The sequence below is a fragment of the Branchiostoma lanceolatum genome, chromosome 13 (genome assembly GCF_035083965.1).
Source record: "Branchiostoma lanceolatum isolate klBraLanc5 chromosome 13, klBraLanc5.hap2, whole genome shotgun sequence".
NCBI classification, from domain to species: domain Eukaryota; kingdom Metazoa; phylum Chordata; class Leptocardii; order Amphioxiformes; family Branchiostomatidae; genus Branchiostoma; species Branchiostoma lanceolatum.
In genome coordinates, this window is record NC_089734.1 from 740,195 (window position 1) to 764,181 (window position 23,987).

At 43.9% G+C, this 23,987-nt stretch overlaps 4 protein-coding genes across 4 annotated transcripts; 3 read left to right on the forward strand and 1 right to left on the reverse strand.

The window, feature by feature from the left end:
- Window positions 1-720: 720 nt before the first annotated feature.
- LOC136446970 (uncharacterized) lies at window positions 721-3,284 on the forward strand. Its single transcript, XM_066445630.1, has 2 exons — window positions 721-1,469; window positions 2,292-3,284. Exons 1-2 carry the CDS (start codon window positions 882-884, stop codon window positions 3,282-3,284), a joined length of 1,581 nt encoding a protein of 526 aa, XP_066301727.1. The 5' UTR covers window positions 721-881.
- A 713-nt stretch (window positions 3,285-3,997) lies between these two features.
- Window positions 3,998-12,683, reverse strand: LOC136446971 (telomere repeats-binding bouquet formation protein 1-like). The gene is made up of 11 exons (XM_066445631.1): window positions 12,495-12,683; window positions 11,691-11,837; window positions 9,628-9,756; window positions 9,094-9,225; window positions 8,653-8,713; window positions 8,044-8,177; window positions 7,270-7,392; window positions 5,554-5,706; window positions 5,129-5,260; window positions 4,334-4,459; window positions 3,998-4,029 (listed from the first exon to the last, which is right to left on the reverse strand). The coding sequence occupies exons 2-11, from the start codon at window positions 11,809-11,811 to the stop codon at window positions 3,998-4,000; spliced, it is 1,143 nt and encodes a 380-aa protein (XP_066301728.1). The 5' UTR covers window positions 11,812-11,837; window positions 12,495-12,683.
- Window positions 12,684-13,683: 1,000 nt separating this feature from the next.
- On the forward strand, window positions 13,684-16,511 carry LOC136447831 (tripartite motif-containing protein 2-like). Its single transcript, XM_066446918.1, has one exon. The coding sequence runs from the start codon at window positions 13,798-13,800 to the stop codon at window positions 15,973-15,975; it is 2,178 nt and encodes a 725-aa protein (XP_066303015.1). The 5' UTR covers window positions 13,684-13,797; the 3' UTR covers window positions 15,976-16,511.
- A 6,338-nt stretch (window positions 16,512-22,849) lies between these two features.
- Window positions 22,850-23,549, forward strand: LOC136446972 (leucine-rich repeat-containing protein 24-like). Its single transcript, XM_066445632.1, has 2 exons — window positions 22,850-23,053; window positions 23,379-23,549. The coding sequence occupies exons 1-2, from the start codon at window positions 22,871-22,873 to the stop codon at window positions 23,547-23,549; spliced, it is 354 nt and encodes a 117-aa protein (XP_066301729.1). The 5' UTR covers window positions 22,850-22,870.
- Window positions 23,550-23,987: the final 438 nt, after the last annotated feature.

Genomic DNA, 23,987 nt, shown 5'->3' on the forward strand with positions numbered 1-23,987 from the left:
AAAATCACTAGTCTATGCGTGACCTCTGAATTTCAAGGCAAAGTAAGCATGAAGTGGTTGCACTGTGTAATTGTGTTGTATTTAAGTTTGCAGTTAATTGAACCAACAGTTGCTGTAGTATTAGACATTGCCAGACAAAGCACATATTTGCAGTACAATGGGTCTGTGGCGACTGAGCAAACTGGGAAAACAGCTAATCAGACATAAAACTCTGTATGTCACATTCATTCATGCTGTTAAGCCAGAGAGAACTGTAGACAGTGTCACTAGCCTGAGGCAACAAGCACAACAATGCTATAGGGAGATACCACAACTTCCAGGGCTCAAGTCATGTAATTTTCAACAATTGGTGATTAAATCCTTGTTTGACTGTCGATGGGAATAACTAGGTACAAAACAAAACAAAAGTTGGTCACAGTTAGTACTGGCAGTTATCATACAGCAAATGTTATACACTTCACAGGTAAGGTAGAAATTTACTAGTACTCTCACAGTAGCAATGGTAGAACCTAGACAGGTTAACTCAATCATTCAACAGAACTGGTACAACATTAAAAGATAATCAAGTTAAAACACAAACCACCCCTACACTCACAGCTCACTTATAGGTGTAAATGCAACCAAATGGTTTGGTGATAATTACAGCTTATATCAGGCAGAAGTACATTAAAGGCAAACTGTCGGTAGGGATTCTTGTTTGCCTCCTAACATGTAGTGGGAACAGCCTACCTTTGTTGCACGTCATGAAAAATGCCTGAAGGCACGAGCACTTGTCTGGTCACATTCCACTTGTGGGGACAGGCCGCCATTTTACCTGCCTGAAAACTTGTCACAGTTTTCTTACAAGACAGATTAGAAAGTTTGACTTGGAGTGCTGAAGAATGGCAGAACAAGGAAGAGAGGTTGTACCTCAGGAAGGGCAGGGTGCAGCAGGGCAACCACAACCTGTACAACCTCCTGCTGTACAGCAACCTGCACCAGTGCAACCGCCAACAGTAGAGCTGGAGCTACAACTGCCCAGGGAGTGGGGGAGAGTTGTCCTCAGAATCTACAACGAACGCTTGGCTGCAGGGGTTGGGATTGCTGCTGGCTTTGGGATCGGCATCGCTGCCTTCTACTTTGGAAACCTTGACCTTGCACTGCCAGCAATACTTAGGGCTGTTGAGCGGAGGAACCCTGACAACCCCAACCAGCCAGCCGACCCACAGGTGGGGGAGGGGGTGCGGGAAGGCTCCCTCCTGGTTCCTGTCATCTTCTACTCCCAGCTGGGCTACCAATACTTCACCTCCATCCGGAACGGCCCCTTCCTTAAGGCCTGCCTCCAGACAGAGCTGGAGAAGGTCGGCTATAAGGAACCCATCGACGTGAGTGTGGAGAAGTGGGAGCTACCAAACCTGCCGGAGGGGGGAGCAGGGCCGCTGATGGGGATGATGAGAGTTCAGGACTGGCTGGCAGAAATACCAGAAAAGGTGAATAATGATAAAATTCCCAGCTTGAGGTAGCAAGAGGTGTATAAGTGTGTTAGTTGAGGACTAAGTTAAACTTGCATCCTCATCACTTATTTGATGGCACCAGAGCTCAAAATATATGAAAGTTTCCTTGCATCGGTTTTAATTCTCTCAACTGATAATGGTCTCGTCAACATAGATTCTAATAGTATATGAATTGGCGGTGCACATAAGGTATTCAAAACAAAATCTAATTAAGATGTATTGCTTTCGATAATTGATATTTTATGGCTGGATCTTATTACATATCTAATAGTTTATACTTGTTATTAGGGGTGGATACCGGTTCGGCTTAATAAGGTCCAAGTCCAAGTTTAGGTCCAAAGATTTAGGTTCAGGTCCGGACCTGGACCTGATCCTGTCCAGTTGATGTTTTGTTTGATTAGACCAATATTAAGCATAGAGAATTGATACTGACACACACGACTATGAAAGTTTATTGGTGAGAAGACTTTCAAGATAAACCTGTGTTTTATATTTGAATTATTTCGCATTATATTTGAATGTTGCACTTACTTTAAATGCCTTTTTTGTCAGAGGGGAGACTCAAAACACTTTTCATCAAACAAAGTAGAAAAATATATTTGTACTTTGTTCAGGTTTTTTTGGACTCAGGTTTTTGGCTCTCAGGTTTTTTTGACTCGGTTCTTGGATGTTATAAAGGTCCGAATCAGGTCCAGCGAACCGGTATCCACCCCTACTTGTTATTCATAATCTTTAAATATCTGAGAACCTAATTGATGAAAAAAAAATTGACATTCAGTATTCTGCCCTCTGACCCAGGTCAGCCTCTTCAGCACAGCAGCAGGGGATTCTGGGATACCTGAGGATGCGTCCTCTGTAGCAGGAGCCTCTACTGTTGCATCATGGGAGGATGTACAGGAGGAGAAGCCTGGACCATCCAAGCACCAGCAGCCTCCAGCTCAGGTCACACCTACTGCACAGCAGACTGAGCTACAGGAGGGCCCACTGAAGGGGCTGAGAGTCTGGCTACTGCAGCACAAGGACTCGCCAACTGCACAGACATGGCTCAAGGCCTACAGCTGCCTGGAGAGGGGGGAGGCCATGGTGACAAGAGGGGGGTACAGGGAGGGGGTGGAGCACCTGCTGGAGGGGGTCATGCTGATGGAGTATGTGGCACCGGACGCTGTTAACACTGTCCTGTATCACCAGTCCTGGCTGCACCTGGACAAACCAAAGTTTAATCAACTCACTTCCACACAGGCTAACCCTGACAGCACCCCCTGTCTGCTCTTACAGGCACTGCAGCTTCCCCTGGGATACAGCCGAATGCAGGCCATAAACCATGTGATCGACGTTGTTCTACAGCATGGAGAAACAGACCCCATGTACAAACATCTGGCTTACATGTACTGTGCTTTAGGCAATACAACATGGGAGACCACCAGACAACCAGCCCCAGCCCTATCTGCCTGTGCCAGTGCCCTTATGTACAAATCTGACCACCTGCTAACCCTGTACTTCACAGCAGGTTGTTCCATGGATGTGTCTGTCCCACAGGCCATCAGGCAGTTTCACCACTACATCCACACAGCTCCTACAGACCAACGCTGGGTGCCCCGTGCTCACTACCTCCTGGTTATCCTGTACGGCCAGCAGGACCCATCTGTCCACAGGGACAGAATCCTGCACCACTACAACATGGCCCAGCAGGCTGACAGGAACAGGCTGCCTGTGTTTAACCCAGCCCCCAGTGGTTTTACAGACCCAGCCAGGAGAGTGTATGAACAAGTCATGATACAGCTTCACAAGTAACAAATGCAGTTCAATGAGAACGAATGAGAATTAAAATACAATCTTATAAACACACAAAAGTGAAAAGCAGACAAGAACTCACAGTATACAGCAGAGTGCTATCTTGTATCTTTAGAAAGGCTATTAGTAAGCATTTTGTAAATCATGATCACAGTCATTCTCTGTACTTTTCTTTTCTTTGGGAGACCAGGGATAGCTTTTTACTCCTTATGGAGTAACCTTTTCTGCCAATTTAAACAAAACTAAGATTAAAGCTGTTAGTATGCGACTTACATCTAGAGTAAAGCAATATACAAGTAATGATTAACATTATGGGGTAGTTAAATACAAATGTCAGTCAGAGAATGCTGAAAATCTAGTTTAAACAATTGAATCTGATAACTTGAGAATGCAAAAAGTTTCCAGCACAATGTATAATACTTATTTCCAAGCTGTTGTTAATAATGCATATGATTTAGGCACATACACAAGATGTACTACTTGTGTGTACTATGCTTCTATTGGTTATGCTGTTTCAAATCACATCTGATTCATTTTTCATCCAGCTTTGATTGTAATATGATATTTGTCATTAAAATACCCAGACTTGGAAACGACTATGTCTTTGTCATGTTGTGTGTCGGTCTCTTTTCTACAAAAAGACCACCTGTCCAATCATAAATAGACCAGATTTGTTCAGCCCCAAGTGGTCTTCTTGGTCAGGTTTGACTGTACTACCCTATAGCGAACTTATGGATCTGTTGACCTACAAACCAAAAAAAAACAACCGACGACTGCAAACATCACCTAGTACCTCAGACTTAATACCTCAACCAAAGTGTACACAAGATATTAGCAAGTAGATTGCTGCCTTACTATACTCTTCAATCTCCACAAAACCAAGAGTCCTGAAAACCTTGTACCTGAATTACAACCTACCCAAGTAAAACATCAAGTCTCAAGCAAGCAGGAAGGTTTCTGCCTTGTTGTACTAGTTCCCTCCCAAACAAAGCAACCAACAGCACTTCAAATATTACACTGTACCTGACTCATTGATATAATGTACCTACCCAAGTGCACGCAAGTCTTCAGCAGGTAGGTTGCTGCCTTGTTGTACTCTGCACTCTGGTTTCGAGCCATGCTGTGTAGAACAACAGACAGACCCCCCGCTGACACAAGCTGATGCTGGATATCTTCTATAACAAGAAATAAACAAGAAAGTCTTATTTTGCACTCGCGTATAAACCCCATGCGTACAGCAACTATTTTGGAGAGTCTCTAATGGGCTCAACCTTCCAACGCCATGCCCCAGACACAGTGGATAACAACCCACTGCCCCTTTGGCCTCAATAAGGCTACAAGACTACCTATACCTTTTTTTAATACCTTTAACAATAATAATAATAATAATACTGTTTCATTTGCAAGTTCTTGCTTGAGGGCTAATTGCAACATGGAACAATACATAGAAAGGGTATACTGTACAGATAGTGCGAGTAAACAATGGTGACAAGTGGAACAAATGGCTTTTCTAAGAACTACAACGGAATATAATCTACAAACTACAATCTATTTTTGGGTTTGACGTTTTTTTAAACAGTGGAAGATGATGTGTCCCACCTTTTTTGTAATGAGTGGGTTTTGTGAGGTTAACAGGGTTCTAGTTTTCTTTTCGTCAGTAAACGTTTGGAAATTGTGGTAAGTTTTTGTGGCTTCTTTTAAAAGCTCTTTTCTTTCCTGATCATTGAAGGGGCAGTTTGAGATTAACTCTAAAATATGGAAAAACTCTATATAATCGACTAAAGTGACCAGGCATCTACTACAGTTGTTTCAATCAAGAACTGAATCATATGTTTGGTACTTACTGTTCATCTCTGTGAGGTGTAGAATGGTGAGGAGCACCTGCAGCTGCAGCTGTGAGTCCTGAAGATTCAGCGAGAGAAGCTGCACCATCAGGGGAACAGCCTTCAGCTGGTGGATCAACTGGAGTCCAAGGGCTAAACAAACAAACAAACAAACAACAAGTCAACAACTGCAGTGCTAACAGACCATGAGATAAATGAACATGCCATCCAAAAACTGAAACAAGTAAAACGGCTTCAGTTTTAAATCGTCTTTCTGCTCTCTTTATCTGTCCTTGGTGCTGAACCACCAACAACTGATATTCATCAATATCAACTTATACGGCTAAAATCTTGATGATTAGACCTTTAAGAACTTGACAGATGTTCTTTAAAACACTTTTTAACAAAACTGAGTGTAGATACACCGCATTTACTGATTACATTACCATTATCAGCTACGCAGGAGTCTAGAGTGACGGCCACTTGCACAGCGAGAGGCATGGATGTGGGGTCGTCTTGTGCCTGTTCAACCATGCGCTGTAGAACTGCCATCAGAGCCTGCAGCCCTCCCGCTAACATCCACCTCTTCTGGGTACGCTCTGAAGGACAGAAGGAAGGAAGGAATGAGTGAATGAATGAATGAGTGAGTGAGAGGCATGGATGTGGGGTCGTCCTGTGCCTGCTCAACCATGCGCTGTAGAACTGTCGTCAGGGCCTGCAGTCCTCCCGCTAACATCCACCTCTTCTGGGTACGCTCTGGAGAACAGAAGGAAGGAATGAATGAATGAATGAATGAATGAGTGAATGAATGAATGAGTGAGTGAGTGAGTGAGTGAGTGAGTGAGTGAGTGAGTGAGTGAGTGAGTGAGTGAGTGAGTGAGTGAGTGAGTGAGTGAGAGGCATGGATGTGGGATCCCCCTGTGCCTGCTCAACCATGCACTGTAGAACTGTCATCAGGGCCTGCAGCCCTCCCGCTAACATCCACCTCTTCTGGGTACGCTCTGAAGGACAGAAGGAAGGAAGGAATGAGTGAGTGAGTGAGTGAATGAATGAATGAGTGAGTGAGAGGCATGGATGTGGGGTCCTCCTGTGCATGTTCAACCATGCGCTGTAGGACTGTCATTAGGGCCTGTAGCCCTCCCGCTAACATTCACCTCTTCTGGGTACGCTCTGAAGGACAGAAGGAATAAAAGAGTGAATGAATGAATGAATGAATGAGTGAGTGAGAGGCATGGATGTGGGGTCCTCCTGTGCATGTTCAACCATGCGCTGTAGGACTGTCATCAGGGCCTGCAGCCCTCCCGCTAATATCCACCTCTTCTGGGTACGCTCTGAAGGACAGAAGGAAGGAATGAAGGAATGAGTGAGTGGGTGAGTGAGTGAATGAGTGAGAGGCATGGATGTGGGGTCCTCCTGTGCGCTGTAAAACAGTCATCAGGGCCTGCAGCCCTCCCGCTAACATCCACCTCTTTTGGGTACGCTCTGAAGGACAGAAGGAAGGAAGGAATGAGTGAGTGGGTGAGTGAGTGAATGAGTGAGAGGCATGGATGTGGGGTCCTCCTGTGCGCTGTAAAACAGTCATCAGGGCCTGCAGCCCTCCCGCTAACATCCACCTCTTTTGGGTATGCTCTGCAGGACAGAATAGATGAATAGAAAGACTGAGTATGTGAGAAAGTAAGAGAATAAATGACTGAATGAAGGAATGAAGGAAAAAATAAATCATTGGATAAGAAAGGAAGGGATGCATGAATGTATGAATGAAGAGAGTAATGAACAGAAGAAATCATTATCTCCCCAATGAGCAAACAAATGACTGAATGACTGAATGAATGAATGAATGGATGAATGAATGAATGTATAGATGTACGAATGAAAACAAGAAATGAAAAAAGTGAAGGAAGTTAGGCACTTACTATTACTTGATATGACCATGCCGAGATAGTAACAGATGGGACTTACAGCCTGGCTGATGCAGTGATAAGTTAGCTCGTTAGTTAGGAATATTGTAAGTCACATGTACTCACTGTTGTTTGATATGACCATGCCGAGGTAGTAACAGATTGGACGTACAGCATGGCTGATGAGCTAGCAATGTTAGTAAGTTAGTTAGTTAGGAAGAAAATTAGGAATGAATGTACCTGTACGTATATATATATACTTACTGTTGTTTGATATGACCATGCCGAGGTAGTAACAGATTGGACGTACAGCCTGGCTGATGCAACCGTCAGTCAGCAGCTTCACTACAGGAGCAAAGGTACCCGAACACAGGTACTGGTTCTCCTCTGTAGCAAGGAAATCAAAAGGGAATGTTAAACATTGTATGTTCTCTAAATTCCCAGTATACCAAACTATCTGTATCTGCATCTGTATCTATATAGCCGGTATAACCGCCATTTGGTGTTACACACCAGCTTCGCAGGCATGCAGCGTGGCAGCAGCTGGTTGTATTACACTGAACGACCTGTCACACCTAACACTACAACATCAATCATACTTTATGTGATCTAGTAAGGAGGCTAAGCTTCTATTTTCAGAGGCAGAAGTTGATACTACACTCTGATGATGCAAGTTTCACAATTCATCATGACATTGCCTATCAACTTCAGTGTTCAATGAGTTACAACTGTTTGAAATGAATACCACACTTTGACAATCTTTTTCCTAGGCAAACATTTAGTACCTACTAACTAAAATCAGAATCAATTTTATTCTTATTTCTTAGTGATCTTGCAAATAAAGAACAAAGGTGAAAACTGAGTTTGCTGACGTCACAGTTCTGCTTCAATCATGTTACAAAAGCATCAGTCAAATCAAGTTAAGAGGGACCAGAGAACTGGTCAAAAGCTTGTTGCTAAGTACTTTATTTTGTGAATGGAAGTAGTATGTAAAATTTTTCACTACCTTCTTAGCGGAAAAAGAAAGAAGCCACCTACCGTTCTGTGGATTGTTGACACACGCTGCAAGTCCGTTAGTGACAGCAGTCCACAGCTCAAAGGCCTGGTCCTGTGGGCCGTCCAACTGGCTCTGTCCAGTGGGGTTGGTGGCATAGGTGAGTGGGAGGGAGGACCTGTACAGGATAAAACATAAATCAATCCCATTTTAATAAATGTACAATCTTTCATTTCTTTAAATCTGCATTTTGCTCTTAAACTAAGTTAAAGATCCTGTAACATATTAATCAAACTTCGGCCGTATTCATTGATTGCCAGAAGTTCACCCAATTCTAAAGACAACAGAGTTGTCTATTCAGAGTTTTGGTATAAAACCTGGTGTTCTCAGTCCTATCGTTAGTCACTGACGAAAGACAGTGGATACTGTCTGAAACGTTTGACTGTTTCAAAATCTTATCCAGTTGCTTGAGTAATTATTTTTGGCGTATCTTATTACCTGGATGTCTAACCTTCATCAACGTAACAGAGGGTCGTGCATATTTTTTGCCTAAATATCTATGCTATCATATCTAACATGGCTTGGTGACCCGCGAACATTGGCCAATTCCTACTAAGTAGAAATGGTGTAATGATTGAAACGTTCTTACTTACAAGAAGAGCTGGATCATGGTCACCATACACTGCCTTTCTCTTGCCAGTCGTTGGCCTTCTCCTGAAAAGAACAAGCATCATATTAGTTGTTACCGTACCAAAACTGGTGTGCCTAGAGACGGCTTAACTGTTATGTAAAACAAACAAATGAACAAAACTCTAAACAAGACAAAACACACAAAAATATGCTTACTGTTGTTTGAAGAGAGGCAGTCAGCCAGAAATGTCATTTCCGTTCTCATTTTGTCATTTCACCTCAAAAACACTCTAAACGAGACACAACACTCAATTTTGCAAGAAAGGTGCTTGCTGTTGTTTCAAAAGACAGAGTAGGCCAGGAATGTCATTTCACATTTTCAGTTCCATTTTGTCATTTCAGTTCAAGTAACTCTAGCGAGACACATCCCTAAAATAGACCAGAAATGAAAGAAATATGCTTACTGTTGTTTGAGGCAAGACAGTTGGCCAGGAAAGCTGCAGTTCTCTTCACCTCCGGTAGGCTGTGCTGGTCCGACAGTTTAGACTGCAGGAAGGCGAAGACTTGGGGGATGCACAGCTTACTCTGGCATGCTCCTGTAGGTTTTAACATATATTATATACGATCTTAAAGAATTTTCCATCAAGTTTTGAATTCTAGAAGGTTATTTCTAACCGGTTGTAACAAACACTGATATTCAGTGTGTTGATTTCAAAGGCTGTAAAAAGGTTTAGGGAATGTTTGCCTCAGTAAATGGCACAATTCTGCATGTAAGATGTGCTAGGGGATTGAATGAAGGAACGCCAACGACTAGATTCTTGAAGATTCAAGTGTTTGCCATTTTACAGTTGAAAGTTGCAGCTTTACAAGGATAGCTCATTGATGGCAATTAGTTGTACTTTAATTGCCTATCATGACTTATTGTGCAAACTCCAAATTATAACAACCTTTGTCTCTTTTTCATTTTTTTCTCTTTCCTACATGCATATGTTACTTACTGTTGATCTGTGCAGCACAGCTTAATGTGTATAAGGCAGCCTGTTGGACCTCTAGGTGTTTAGTGAACACAGCCAGGTGCAGGATGGACATCAAACCTCCCTTATCCTCAAGTCTCTCACATGCCTCCCCTTAAAGTAAAGATAACATTTTCATTACAAAACAGTGTTACAACAGACTCTAAATCTACACAGGGGGCAAAATTTGATGTGCTTAATATAAAATGTGGTTTCAAAACCAGACGTTCCCTAGAGTATCATAGAAAGCCGCTAGGGAGACAAAAATTTTGCACGTACCTAATAATATTAAGACAATCCACCCAGGCATTCTTGAGTTATAGTGTACACACACAGACAGACAGACACACAGACACACGCACAATCCTTGGCGGAACAAAGTTTTCTTGGCAAAAGTATATCACAGTGAAAAAGTACTCTTTCATCTTTCTCGTTTATTTGCTTGCTATCACAAAATTTACCAAAGTCAATGCTCTACAGTAGCTTGTATCATAAGTCACGAAGTAAGATCATTATCATTTATTCATCTATTCGTTCAGCATGCATGTACTAGTACAATGTATTTAGATAATTATCTTCGCCGAGTACTTGTACTCGGAGAAGATTATGTTTTCGGTTGAAAAGTCTGTTGGGTGGGTCTGAATGTATGTCAGGAGCATAACTCAAGATAGCTTCAATGAATCTTTATAATTTTTGGTAGGTGTGTAGTGGTTGTGCAAAGGAAGGTCAAGTTCGAAAATGGTTCACCTTGCGTTTTTGAACAGTACTGCAGCTGACTTTGCATTTTTTTGTGTATGTATGTAGGCAAAAAAAGTGACGGAAACGTTGATGGATCTTCATGATTTTTTTCAGGTGTGTAGATGTTGTGGAAACGGGGGTCAAGTTCAAAAATGGTTCCCCTGGTATTTTCCGTTGGTACTGTAGCGGGGTTTGTGTGGATGCGTATTTGTATGTCGCCAGCATAACTCGAGAAGCTGTTGATGGATCCTGATGATATTTAGTGGATGGGTAGGATTTACAGAAAGGAAGGTCAAGTTCGATAATGGGCCTTCTAGCCGGTACCTAAGGTACTGCAGCGGAGCTTCAAAATTTAGGGGCATATTTTCTGAAAGTGCTATGGCCATGATTTTTGTGTGGTAGATAGTTCATGCCACAGAAAGTAAGTTCTGTAAATTTTGGCCCCCTAGCGGCTTGTTAAGAACTGCAGTGGGTGTTTTTGTTTTGACATTCGGACATGGATAACTTGAGAAGGGGTCGACAGATCGTCGTGATGTTTGTTATGTAGGGAGCTCAGATGGTGCTTTACATTATCAATGACTAATTATGCAAATCAGGAGCTAATTTGCATAATAAGTAAGGAAAGTTTGTTAACCCACTGCATTTCAATGGGACATGGGACAGTGTCAGGTTATATAAACAGATAGCCTTGCATAAACGTACATGTAGGTCAAATAAATAAACTATTCTCCAAGCAGAGGTGTGGGTCCTGCTGGGTTTTAACGCGTTTAGTTTAAGCACTTTTGTTCAACACGTTTGGCAACATAACGAAATAGGGACAAAATAGAAAGCCTGACTAAAAACACCTAAAAACTCGCCAGATTTATTCTTTTCATATGTATTGACTGTACTATTTCATCATCACTTTCAACTTTCAACACTGCAATATCGAACCTTTGTGGCCCATATAATATCAACATACTCATATTTTTTCATGACCAGTTATAGCATATATCAGAACATTCTACACATATACCAGTCATTTAACCCTATCTAGACTGGACTCATTCGCCCAATCATAAGTTCCAAATGGTATGATGCATGATCAAATTTGCAGGGGGTGATAAGCACGTAAATATTAATCACTTTCCATAATAAGCCTTGATTATTTGGCGAAGATAATGTATTCGTGGAACTCTAGTTATTGTTTGGAATAAAACAGTTACTTGAGAAACTGGATCAATCAAGTTGCTTGAGTAACTGTTTTATTGCGTATCATATCACGGTTCACCTGGATGTTATCCTTCATTGACGCATTATTGTTGACCTACCATTCTCCATACAGAGGTGTGCGAGCGCCACTAGAGCCTGCTTCTGGGCCTGGGGACAGTCTTTCTGTGTCTTGATGCAGCCCAGGAGTACAGTAAGACTGGACACTGCCTCAGAAGACATCTTGGACTAATCTTAGGACCTGGGACCTGTTATAGAAATATTCAGGACAATTCAGATATGCTAACACATTACAACACAGCCTCTAAGACTATGTATCGAACATACCTCACACTCCTTTTTTATCCCTGACCTGTTTTCTGAAATATTCAGATAACAAAATACTTCAAATATTTTCTCAAACACTAGAACAGAAACTGAACACTCAAGATTCTTGGGACAGTCTTTTTGCAACTTACAGCAGTTTAGCAGTACTGTATAGACTGGACACTGCCTCAGAAGACATCTCAGACAACTTCTTCTTAGGACCTTACCTGTCATTGAACACATAAAACTTCCTAAGACACTAGAACTGCCCAACAGCCCTGTAACTTGTAAGACTGGATATGATCGTCTCAGAGGACATGTTAGACTTCTTATTTGGACCACTTGTCACAGAAAAATTTAAAAAACTAGTCAGTTGTCATCATCATTTTCCTAAGACACTAGAACACATTAACAGAAAACAGTCTTGTTGCGGTGATCTTTCTGTGACGTAAATCTGAAAAAACTCTCATGAAAAGATTCGATCATCAAACGATCAAACGCCCCCCTCCCAATTCATGAAATTCTGATCTGCGTACTCAAGCAGCAAAGCTTGCAGTTTCGAGTTAAGGTTACTCAAACTTTCAAGTTTAGTCCCTTACCTGTTGAATCTATGAAGGGTTGACCACGTCGGTTGTATCAACAGATAATTTCTGAGGGAAAATTAGTCAGTGACGACAGACGACAATGTCGTGTTCAGATGTCCCGCCATTTTCTATAGAACGCATTCATACGCAACGAGAAAAATTATTTTCTTTTATATTTTGATCCTTTTATGATATTCATGTTCAATAACTTGAAGGAATTATGCATATTATCTGTATCCGAATGTTGCTCCAAAATTTTTTTTTCTAATATTTCAAAACATTTCTTGGGGTTTTCGAAATTACTTGTATATTAGATTCATTCTGATGCGCTCGAATGTCCCAAGTACAAGATTCATGGAATGGTACTTGATAATGATAAAAACTAACTTTAGCTAGAAATGATGGCTGTCACAGAAATCTTTGTCACAAAGTGCACATTCTAACAGCAGATGTTTCAAAATGTATCTAAGAACTAAATGAGATAGATAAAAGCTCACAATAACGTATTCAATGCCAATGGTGGATCCACCAGAGACGAAAATTGGAGATGTCCTTGGTGCTGACTGTGCATCCTGTAGCAACAGGTCAACGCCACTGATAGTGGGGACATCTGGCGGTAAAAGTAATCACTGCACCGTTCTAGCTATGTCACACCAAGCAACATTTTCACATGTAACGGTCACGACGATCCGTTAACCCCTTTAAGGATTATTCTCCTTCAAAGTCTCAAAACAAAATCGGCACCCGGAATTTAGAGCTATCTACCACACACAAACGCACACAAACACACACAAACACACACACACACACAAACAAACGTACAAACAAACAAACAAACAAAGAAACTCACAGTCCCGAGACTATAATTTTCTTATAATTCAATGGAATTTTAATAATCATCTGCCATTCCTAGTGGTGACCTAGCATGAAACCAGAATGCTCAAAACATTGGCCTAAAAGTCTGACAAAAAAATCATCCAAGAATTATAGAGCAGTCAGGCAACTGACTAAGTCCTTGACCCGAAGCATTGACCCTAACAAAGCTCATGGTGTGAACATAACTCATTTCTACCGTCAACGGTATTGTATTTGCTCAATCCAAAGTCCATCCAAACAACGCTTCAAAAATAGAATGACGTCACCACCGCCCAATGGATCAGTTCTTTACAGTCACGTGATATAAGTCACGTGACCGAAACTAGCTTCCAAGAACCAGACAGATCGTTCAGTGCGACAAGAAGTGAACCTACGACAAGTGGCGGGTCACCATACAAGACTGACGCAGTTACGTGTACTTTTATAACCGTCCCAGATCAAGATGGCAAGCAATATGGCTAGCGACGACTTTGACGACCAGTTCCTTACATGCTCGGTTTGCATGCTGCACTTCCGGGACCCCCGAGTCCTGCCATGTCTGCACACATTTTGTAGGGAGTGTCTGCAAGAATGGGCGGCCAAACAACAGCCGCAGTGTCCAACCTGCCGCACACAGGTCTGTCTACCAGACCAAGGCGTGGCCGGACTCAGGACCAACTTCTACGTCAACAACCTGCTGGACTTCGCGGCGGCCAAGAAAGGGGCGGGGCCAGGTGTGCCGTGCCAGGTGTGCGAGGGGAATGTGGAGGGGTCAAAGTCTTGGTGTGCGGATTGCGCTAAACTAATGTGTGAGTCGTGCACACTGTTGCACCGTAAATTTCCACTATTCGAAGATCACGAAGTTACCCCCGAAAATGCACTCAAGGCAGAGAAAGACGTGGGCAAATTCCATCGCAAGCGACACTGTAAAAAACACAAGAACCAAGAACTGGTCTTCTACTGTGAGAGCTGTAACGCTTTGGCTTGTACGGCATGTACCGTGGTCGACCACCGACCGGGCAAAGGTCACAACCCGGTAGAAATCTCCACCGTGGCTCAGAGAAAGAAAGAAACACTGCAAGGACTTCTGCAAGACATGGACCCACGTCTGAAAAAAATTCAGGCAGCAGTCAAGGAAGTTGAAAAGAAGATGTCAAATTTAATGCCCTCGAAAGAAGCAGCCACAGACCAAGCCAAAGCGTATTTCCGCCAACTTGCCGACCTTCTGCAAAAGCGTGAACAGCAGATTTTGAGCCAGATTGACGAACAGTGCCGAGCCGATGGCAAGGCTCTGCAGACAAAGAAGGAAGCGATAGAGTTTGAGTTGGCCGGACTGACGAGCGCACAAACGTTCTGTCAACAAGCTGTAGAACACGGAAGTGACGTGCACATTCTGGAGGTGGGGAACCAAGTCCAAACAAGGGTAGAAACTCTGCTGGCAAAACAGCCGGACCTGGAGTCCTACTGGAGCGAGTTTCAGTTCGTCGAGAACACGGCTGTTTCTGACGTCGAGAAAGAAGTTGACAGTTTCGGCGGCGTAAAAACAAACGTCGACGTATCGAAGTGCAAAGTTGCTGTAAAGCCAGCAATTCAGGGATTTGCGTGCATCGCTGAACTGACGACAACGAACCAAGAAGGCCGGCCGTGTGATACAAACAGTAAAGCCGTCACAACCAACATGGAGGACCCGTCTGGGACTAACATCCCGACACAACTACGGTTGAAGAGCAGAGGCGTGTGGGAAATCTCCTATGTACCCAAGGTCACGGGCAAACACAGGTTAGAGGTCAAGGTCAACTCACAACACGTGACAGGAAGTCCGTTTGACGTTGAAGTAAAGGGGAAGGACACACCTGTGTTGACTATCGGACGGAAAGGCAGCGGGGTGGGGAAACTGGGCGGGCCGATAGGGGTCGCTGTTGATAAGGACGGTAACATTGCAGTGGTGGAGCATGGCAACAAGCGAGTTCAGGTATTTGATACAGACACAGGAAAACCTTTGAACAGCTTTCCTGTTGATGACATGTTTCCACACAGTATTGCTGTGGGCTCAAATGGGAGGTTTCTTGTGACGTCGTTTGGCAACAATTTCGGCCTAAGACGTTACTCCAAGCAAGGAGAACTTTTGAACACATTCAAGCCAGACGGCATGACGTGTCCATTCGGAGTTGCAGTTCTGCAGGACGGCCGCATGGTGGTGGCGTACGGGGGACAGAAGTCGTGTCTCCTCCTGCAGCCTGACGGGAGCCTCATCCGGGACATCGGCAAGGGACGGTTACTGGGCCCAGGGTTCGTGTCGATAGATGAGTCACGTGGAGTCATGTACGTCACAGACTGGGACGCACACAAAATATTCGCGTTTGACCTTGACGGAAACCTTAAGTTCTATTTTGGTAAGAAAGGTCAGAATGAAGGCGAATTCAGCAGACCAAAAGGTGTCACAATAGACCCGGCAGGTAACATCATTGTAGTAAACTTTGATGGCGGCCGTCTGCAGGTGTTCGGCCCTGACGGGACGTTCGTTCGGACGGTGGCAACAGCTAAGGGCGGAAACCCTTTTGGAATCGCGCTGACTCCTGACGGCTACATAGCTGTAGTATGTTCTGCAGGACATTGTGTAGAAATGTACAGGTACAACTGAGAAAAAGTTTTTATGGTATTATAGGGGGACTACTAGAAACCACCACAAATGAACAAACTTCAGAACTTTGCGCGTTTGATCGCTCGTTAGGTGGTTCGTCGGAATGTTGGACAAAATGGCGGACAGCTCAAGCAGTAGTGGTTGGAAGTGCGTATATTTCAAGACATTCTCACGGCGCAACAAAGTCGCATTCGTTGTGACTACGATTACGTTGTAATTATCCCTGTGCAGTGTTATATGGTAGATTCAACTTATAATGTAGAAAAATGACCGCAAACAGCGACTGTGTTTTTATGTAATAGAATAACGTTACTTACCTTTAAAATATGCAATACAGCAGTAGATTAGTCACGTGATGTAATGTACGTCACAGACAGAGCGCATCGAAGATATCTGAATCTGACATTGACAGAAGGTTGAAATTTGATGAATAATTTAAAGAAGGTGTAACGATAGAGGAGACAGATAACATCATTGTCGGAAACGCCAGAGACTAATTTGTGCAAGTGCTTGGGTCTGACAGTTAAGGAATGCCAGTGGCGTCGTCCTTACTAGCAAACCCCTGACGTGATATTTGCTGGATTGTATAGAACTGTACAGGTACATAATTATATATATGCGTGTGGTCTGAGACATAACAGGCCGATCATCACTTGCATTTAGCATTTTCCTAGACTATGGGTACTACTTAAAACTAATGCTCTTATGAGTTATTTTAGCCTTACCTAATGAATGACATGTAACCATTAGTCAGAAATGCCGATACTTAAATGTCTGTATGCTCTTAACATGAAATGGATTTCTGATGAGATGGTTACGTTTCTTTAATGATATTTCAGAGTATTCTTAAGTCGGGCACTTTCTATGGCTACAATATTTAATCACGTCTCCATTTTGCAAATACCTACCTACATTGCAGATGTCATAAAGATCCATTCAAAGACAAAATTGGCGATGTCCCTGGTGCTGATTGTGCGTCCCCTAGCAACAGCTAAAGGCACCTGACAGTGGGGACATCTGGCGGTAAACGTAATCACTGCAGCATCCTGGAGATTTCTTCTGTTAGTTTTGAGCGTAAAATGAGGCTTTTGGCCTTTTGAAATGAGTCATGTTAGAAAATAGATTGGAATCAGATAGGCTACGGCGTTTTCAAAGCACTTGGCCATCGGCGTTTTCAAAGCGCTCGGATATTTCAGTGGCCAACCTGGAAAAAGGAACCAGACTCTTATAGAAGAATGAATTGAGTCTTCAGTACTCGAAACTACAGACATTTTAGACCCAGTGGTAAAGACTCAATTTTGTTCTTCTTTCCCGTGACCTGCATGTCTAACATTCGCAAACGAAACAGACTCTACGCCAAAAATAGTTACTCAAGCAACTGGATAAAATTATGAGTGACTTTTTTTGGCGTATCTTACTACCTGGATGTCTAACCTTCATCAACGAAACAGACTCTAGTTTCTCTGACATTGATATTGTTGACGGATGTCCTCTGGAAGAGAAGATGGCCTTGCCACACCGTACCGACTCGAGGGAAGCGGCTTAATCTTAGAATCATCTTAAGATGCGCTGAAAAACAAGACGACCCTGGCTGTGGGGATATGAATCTGTAATACCCCCTTTGCAGAAGACGGTTGAGCGACTATACTTACGTGAATAATATTATGTACAACAACCGATCTTTTGTGACCCTTGATTGGCATATGGTGCAAAAGAAGACAATAAAACACAAAAAAAACTTTAAAAAGTTCGTTCTTTATCATTGAAATTGATATACGGCTCTATAGGACCAACGGTTTCTTTAGTAGCCAGCTGAAACCCTCATTTGGCATTTTAATCAGTTTATTCCATTCACAGCCCAGTCCCAACAGGCCCAAGCGGAAACAGCGAAACCTCGCTATTTCCCCTACCTGACCCTAGTATCTCCTGTACCCAGTGATGATGTCACTCCGCGTCCTGGAAAGACCCTGCCGCCTATTAGCCTCATCCCGGAGCCTGCAGGGAGACTATCTCCCAGTTCCAGTGGTGATGTCACACCATCTTAAGAAGCCTGCTGTAGAGACTACCCGCCCCTACTATCTCCCAGTCCCAGTGATGACGTCACGCCGCCTCCTGGAAAGACCCTGCCGCCTATCAGCCTCAGCTCGGAGCCTGCAGTAGAGGCTATCTCACCCTACTATCTCCCAGTCCCAGTGATGACGTCACCCCGCCTCCTGGAAAGACCCTGCCGCCTATCAGCCTCAGCTCGGAGCCTGCAGTAGAGGCTATCTCACCCTACTATCTCCCAGTCCCAGTGATGACGTCACCCCGCCTCCTGGAAAGACCCTGCCGCCTATCAGCCGCTCCACACTTCCGGGAAGCGGGCAGAATGGGGCCAAACGGGAGCACAAAAACATCCGAGAGTCGTGGGGCGGGTCACGTCGGCACTGCGGGAAAAACCGGGACTACCGGGACAAACTTGCTTCTCGGGACTGCTACAGAACAGGTAAGCATTGGTTCTGTTGCTCCCTGTGTGTAACTGTACTTGTACTTGTACCTGTACCTGAAGTCTGTTGATATACCTCTAACACTTTCCGTACATCGCACGCCTTGTCATTGCGACAAAGCCCTGGGACTAAGGGTACAAACTCGACTTCTCAGGCCTTCTGTAGAACAGGTAAGGGTGGGTTTTGTTGTTATGTATGTGTACCTGTACTTGTACTTGTACTTGTACTAAGTCTGGTACTTGTACCAATACCTGGAGTCTGTAGGCATGCCCTAACACTTTCGGTACTACACTAGACGCTTTATCACTGTGGCAACATATGGCAACATATGGGGATAACGGTACAAACTTGCTTCTGCCTTTTCAGCAAATGTAAGGTTGGATTCTGTTGTTCTGTACCTGTACCTCTAGTCAGTTGCCATACCTCCTTCAAGGCATAACGCATCATATCATTCAGTCAACGAGTTCTCGGTTCAACTGCGTTGTGTAGAATCAACCAGTTATGACATTGTACCACCACCAAGCATTATGATTACTAAGCACAAGTTATCATTAGCTCCAAAATCAGCTTATTGGCTAGTTCTATAACACCACCTTTCGTTCAGGGATGCTTCAGTAAAATGCAGAAGTTGATCTTGATCGGGCACTGGGCAACACTCCTCTTAGTTAGGACGAATGCAACGTAAGAACCTAGTATTAGTATTGTATTTCAGCTGGGCAGATGTTACGATTGTAGCTACACCGGTGTTTGAGGAATGCCAGAGGTCCGTCACAGATAAACACAGGAGGGAGTGAAGCAAAATTTCCCACGAAGTCAGATAGACATGATGTCTGACAGCTGGCAAGTTTTTTTCCGCTGAGAATGTCAGAGAAAAGCTGAGATGATCTTTTAAGTTTGACAGTTAAGATCAGTTGACGGAATATGACGAGACTTTAAGAAGGAACATCCTGTTGGATCGAATGTTATTCCAGAAAGTAGACGGATGCACATGTAGAGGATTATTGTGGTATTCCGTGTTGACATGATGTGAAGATGAACAGAGAAAGCAGCTATCGGATGGATTTTTTTCTTCAATCGGAGGAATATCGGATTCAATGGTTTATTTGATCAAAGATCTAAAGTGTCCTATAGTGACAGTTGGCCGAATTGTTGCCAGGACGTTAAAGCGCTTTATGATATTCGTGGTACATGGTACAAAGTGATTCAGCAGTTGAAATAGTATATATGCATTGTGACATTAAATGTGATTTCAGTTATTTTAGAATGAATGGTGATCATCTATATTTACAATCTAACTTCACATCCCGAATTCTGAAGTGGTTAACCTTTTGAACACGTGGCGGTAAGTGATATATTATGTTAACGCTAATACTGACACAGAAGTGGCAAACCTGTGCTGTACGTACGGCTTTGGCTATCCGAAACAACAGTTGTATAACACTCTCTGTATGATTTTATTTCAAAACAGAAATCTTTCACCTCTGAACAAAATGTCCTCACTTCCGGTACAAATACAACCGGGGTAGTCGTCGGTTCAAAGTTTGGGCAGGAAGCGTCTTTTCGTTGGCACATCCTTGCTAGTTAGTGTAATTCACTGAAAACCAAACCATACGCTTAAAGGTAAATTCAGGATTACGGCAATGCTTAATTGACGCGCAAGCACTGAGTTGGCACGATTTCGGCAAAACTAGGTTGTACGTTCCATTGTGACTTTCGGGAAATCTGGCGTTCGACTACGCGAAAAAATTGTCGATAATGCCTAACAATGAACTCTGGATAACAGATGACATAGAGTTAAACTGATCATTTCGCTTCACGGATATTTTTGTCCCCTTTATTGATTTATTCAAAAGGAAATTACAAATTCAACTAAATACATGTACACGGAAGATGGACATGCATGGGGCACAACAAAACCAGGAAAAAAACCCAGGACAATTTGGATACGTAGATTTACTGACGGGATCATGCCGGCTACTACTGTACATGGTACATGAAATGTTCGCGGTGGTTTTATGTTTGAAAATTCGAACTTTACCGCGAACATAAAACCACCGCGAAAAGCCGTCCGATTGTGTGACTGTAGCGCTACTATTCTTTCAAACGCGAAATTAAAACCACCGCGAACACTCCATTTTCTCCCTACCGTGAACATTTCTGCATTTACAGTATTATCGGAGCTCGGGAATTGTCAGCTCGCTAAGCCCCACGGAAAAAGGCACACGCAGACCCTCCTTTATTTCTGCCCGCCCGACCAGCTGAAAGACAGCCATTGCAACTCACCACAATCTAACCTCTGGCTCCTGTTTACTTACGGAACGCGTTAAGCGAACGACAGTCGCCATGGCAACATGGCTAAGCCCCTGCCACACCACTGACGAGCTCCGGCCGCATTTGCTGATTATCAGACCGTCGCCCGATGTTGAAAATGGCGAGGAGTCGCGCGTATTTTTCACCCGGAGGAACGTTAAACGTTTTCTACGATTCGTGGTACCACTTGTACGTATAAGCAAGTCCGCATGAGTTGCGTATTAACATTTTTGGGGAGTTAAGGTAAAGTTTGCGACCGAAAAAGTGATTTCTTTGGTTCGATAAGAAGTCTGCACAACAGTGCATTAAAGTAGAAAACAACTTCTTCCCCGAAAACTTTACCTAAAGCAAAAAAATGTAAATACGCAACTCATACGCACATGAATATACAAGTGTGACAGCCCCTTTAGCGTCCGACGGGGGAAGTTTGTGAAGCACGGGCTATATCCACGGTGATCGTGTCGCTCCGGACACAACGTCCAGTCACGACCGGCAGGACCTGTCCCTGTGTCCGGGGAAGGTCGGGAGGCTGCGTGACTGGAGGTGTGTGTGTGCAAGGAGCTCCTTGGTGTGTGCCACACAATACTGTATCTGTACCAGCTAACAGCTATCCCATAGTTTCATAAGAAACCGCTAGCCTAGATACCAGGCAGTTTCCAGTGCATTCACAGCCCAGCTCTTGGGCTTGGCCCCAATCAAATTTTAGAATTAGACCCTGAGAAACTACAGACAAGTTCAAGGATGTGGCCTCATAGCCTGGGTGCCATCCGATTACTAGTGGGGTTCCTACACTCGCTACCCTGAAAACTTCTCCTTCACTCCCTACCCTGAAAAGGTAGCGAGTGTTGGAGCCCCGGTAGTAATACTAATCTGATGACACCCAGGTTAGTGGCCTTAGTAGGACCTATGAACAGTCTGGCTTCCAGGCTAAGAAACCGTACAAGATGGAGAATGTTTTTCCTCCCAACATCTGCTTGAATTTGACAGCTTCGCAAGTACGAAGTAGTGGCTGTTTTTTTAAATCTCCAAGCAGATGTAAGGATCCGATTCAGTCTCAGCGCCCTACGTGTGTTTTTAAAACATTCCGTACTTCTTACCTCTATGCAGAGAGAGGTGGAACAGAAAAAGTGCATCACCAGAAAAAGCCGTAGAAACTCAGGAAAAGACACAAAGGATGCACAAAACAAACCTGACTGATCATGACAACTTGCTTGGAGATCTACCGGTTTTATGATTTAGTGTAGACGAACTGGCCTTAACTGAATGGCTTGACCCTGGCTGGTGAACTTTTGCACCCTGTCAGTGTTCTAACTGCCAGATAAAAGGTTTCCCATCTGCAGTCGCTTCCCAATCTCCAGACACATGTCAGCTGAGGCTTGTCTTATCACGTCTGCCGCATGTCTGAGGTTTCTCACCCCGCCACCACACGTTGTGTGTCAGGCTAGAGTAGAGATAGATGTCCCCGAAACACTGGGCAGGGCAAAATCCTCCCTGTGCACTTCATATCTGTTGTGCTCGTTTTCAGTGTTCAAGCAACATTTTGCTGATATGTAGAATAGAATAGAATAGAAGTTGACAAGAATACAAAATGGAAGTTCTGCTGCAGTACCAAGGTCACATACCAGGGGGCCCAAAATCGACCTTGAACTTCGGCTTCACAACACCTGCCCACATATCAAATATCATCGTAATCCATCAAGAGGTTCCTGAGTTATGCTGACTACAGTAGTGCGGAAACACAGACAAACAGACGAACAGACAGACAGACAAACACACACAGACACACCCAAAACTATATCTCCATTTTTCATGGAGATAATAAAGTCTTCGGCCAGGCAGGAACTGTAAAATTCCAGCTTGGGCCGCTCTACATGTGACGAACATTTCTGTTTTCTGTGGGTTACCCAGTGCCCTGTAGTTGAACACTGGGAGGTTTCCAACGTATTTGTCTAGTCCAAAGTATAGGTAAAATTCATAGAATTAAATGAATGTGAATGCATGTAATTCCCCCCCCCCCCCGCAACATCTCATTGAAGACCATCTGATGGTGCCCATGTACATGTATTCTCCATACAGAGCACTGAACGGTAGAACACATCATGGCGTTCGGCGAGCACACCGTGGCGTTCCGTGGGGCCTTCCGCTGGTCGGCTGTGGTCCTGATTCTGACGTGCCTGTCACAGCTGTCCGTGGCAGACAGACGTGCTGCCTGTCCGCAGGCATGTAACTGTTTCCCTGGCACCGTCTTCTGCAGCAACCGCCGACTAAGGGCAGTGCCCAAGGTACGTCCGACACATATACACAAGACGTCTGCCCTGGACGAAAAGGCCGCTTTATCTCCATTCTTCAATGTCATTAGTAATTATTGGGACACCAAAGAAATGAATAAAGAAGACTTAAGAGGCAGTCTTGGTCTTCAGGTTGTATCTTCCACTCCTGCAACGTGACATCCCAAAAACGTTTGGGGAGGTAAAAGGTGGTGGAAGGAGAGGGATGGGCTCAACCTTCCAATACGGAACCCTTGACAAGTGATAACAATCCACTGCCTCTACGGCTTTAAAGGCCATGGGACAAACGTTACCTACCATTTTTCCTTTGCTTCCCCAGGGCATCCCCCCGTCGGGCATGCAGCGGCTGTACCTGGACGGGAACAACCTGACGCTGGTCCCCGCCCGCGCCTTCCTCAACTACACGGAGCTCACCAACCTCGACCTGTCCAACAGCTTCATACGGAACATGGCGGAGGGCGCCTTCACCGGACTCAATAACCTCAGGTAACGAACAAACAAACAAACCACAAACATGCAAACATGAAGCTTCATCAGGAACATGGCGGAGGGCGCCTTTACCGGGTTCAACAACCTCACTAACAAACTAAAAGACCTCATGCCTGTTTCTCTCTCTCTCTCTCTCTCTCTCTCTCTCTCTCTCTCTCTCTCTCTCTCTCTCTCTCTCTCTCTCTCTCTCTCTCTCTCTCTCTCTCTCTCTCTCTCTCACTCACTCACTCACTCACTCACTCACTCACTCACTCACTCACTCACTCACTCACTCAATCAATCAACCAACCAACCAATCGATCAATCGACTAATATGGTCCTCAACAAAATCACGGTTGTCTGAAGCAATCAATCGATCAAATCAGTCATTATGTACCTCAACAGCAACAGTCTTACAGACAGACAGACAGACAGACAGACAGACAGACAGATAAAGCTA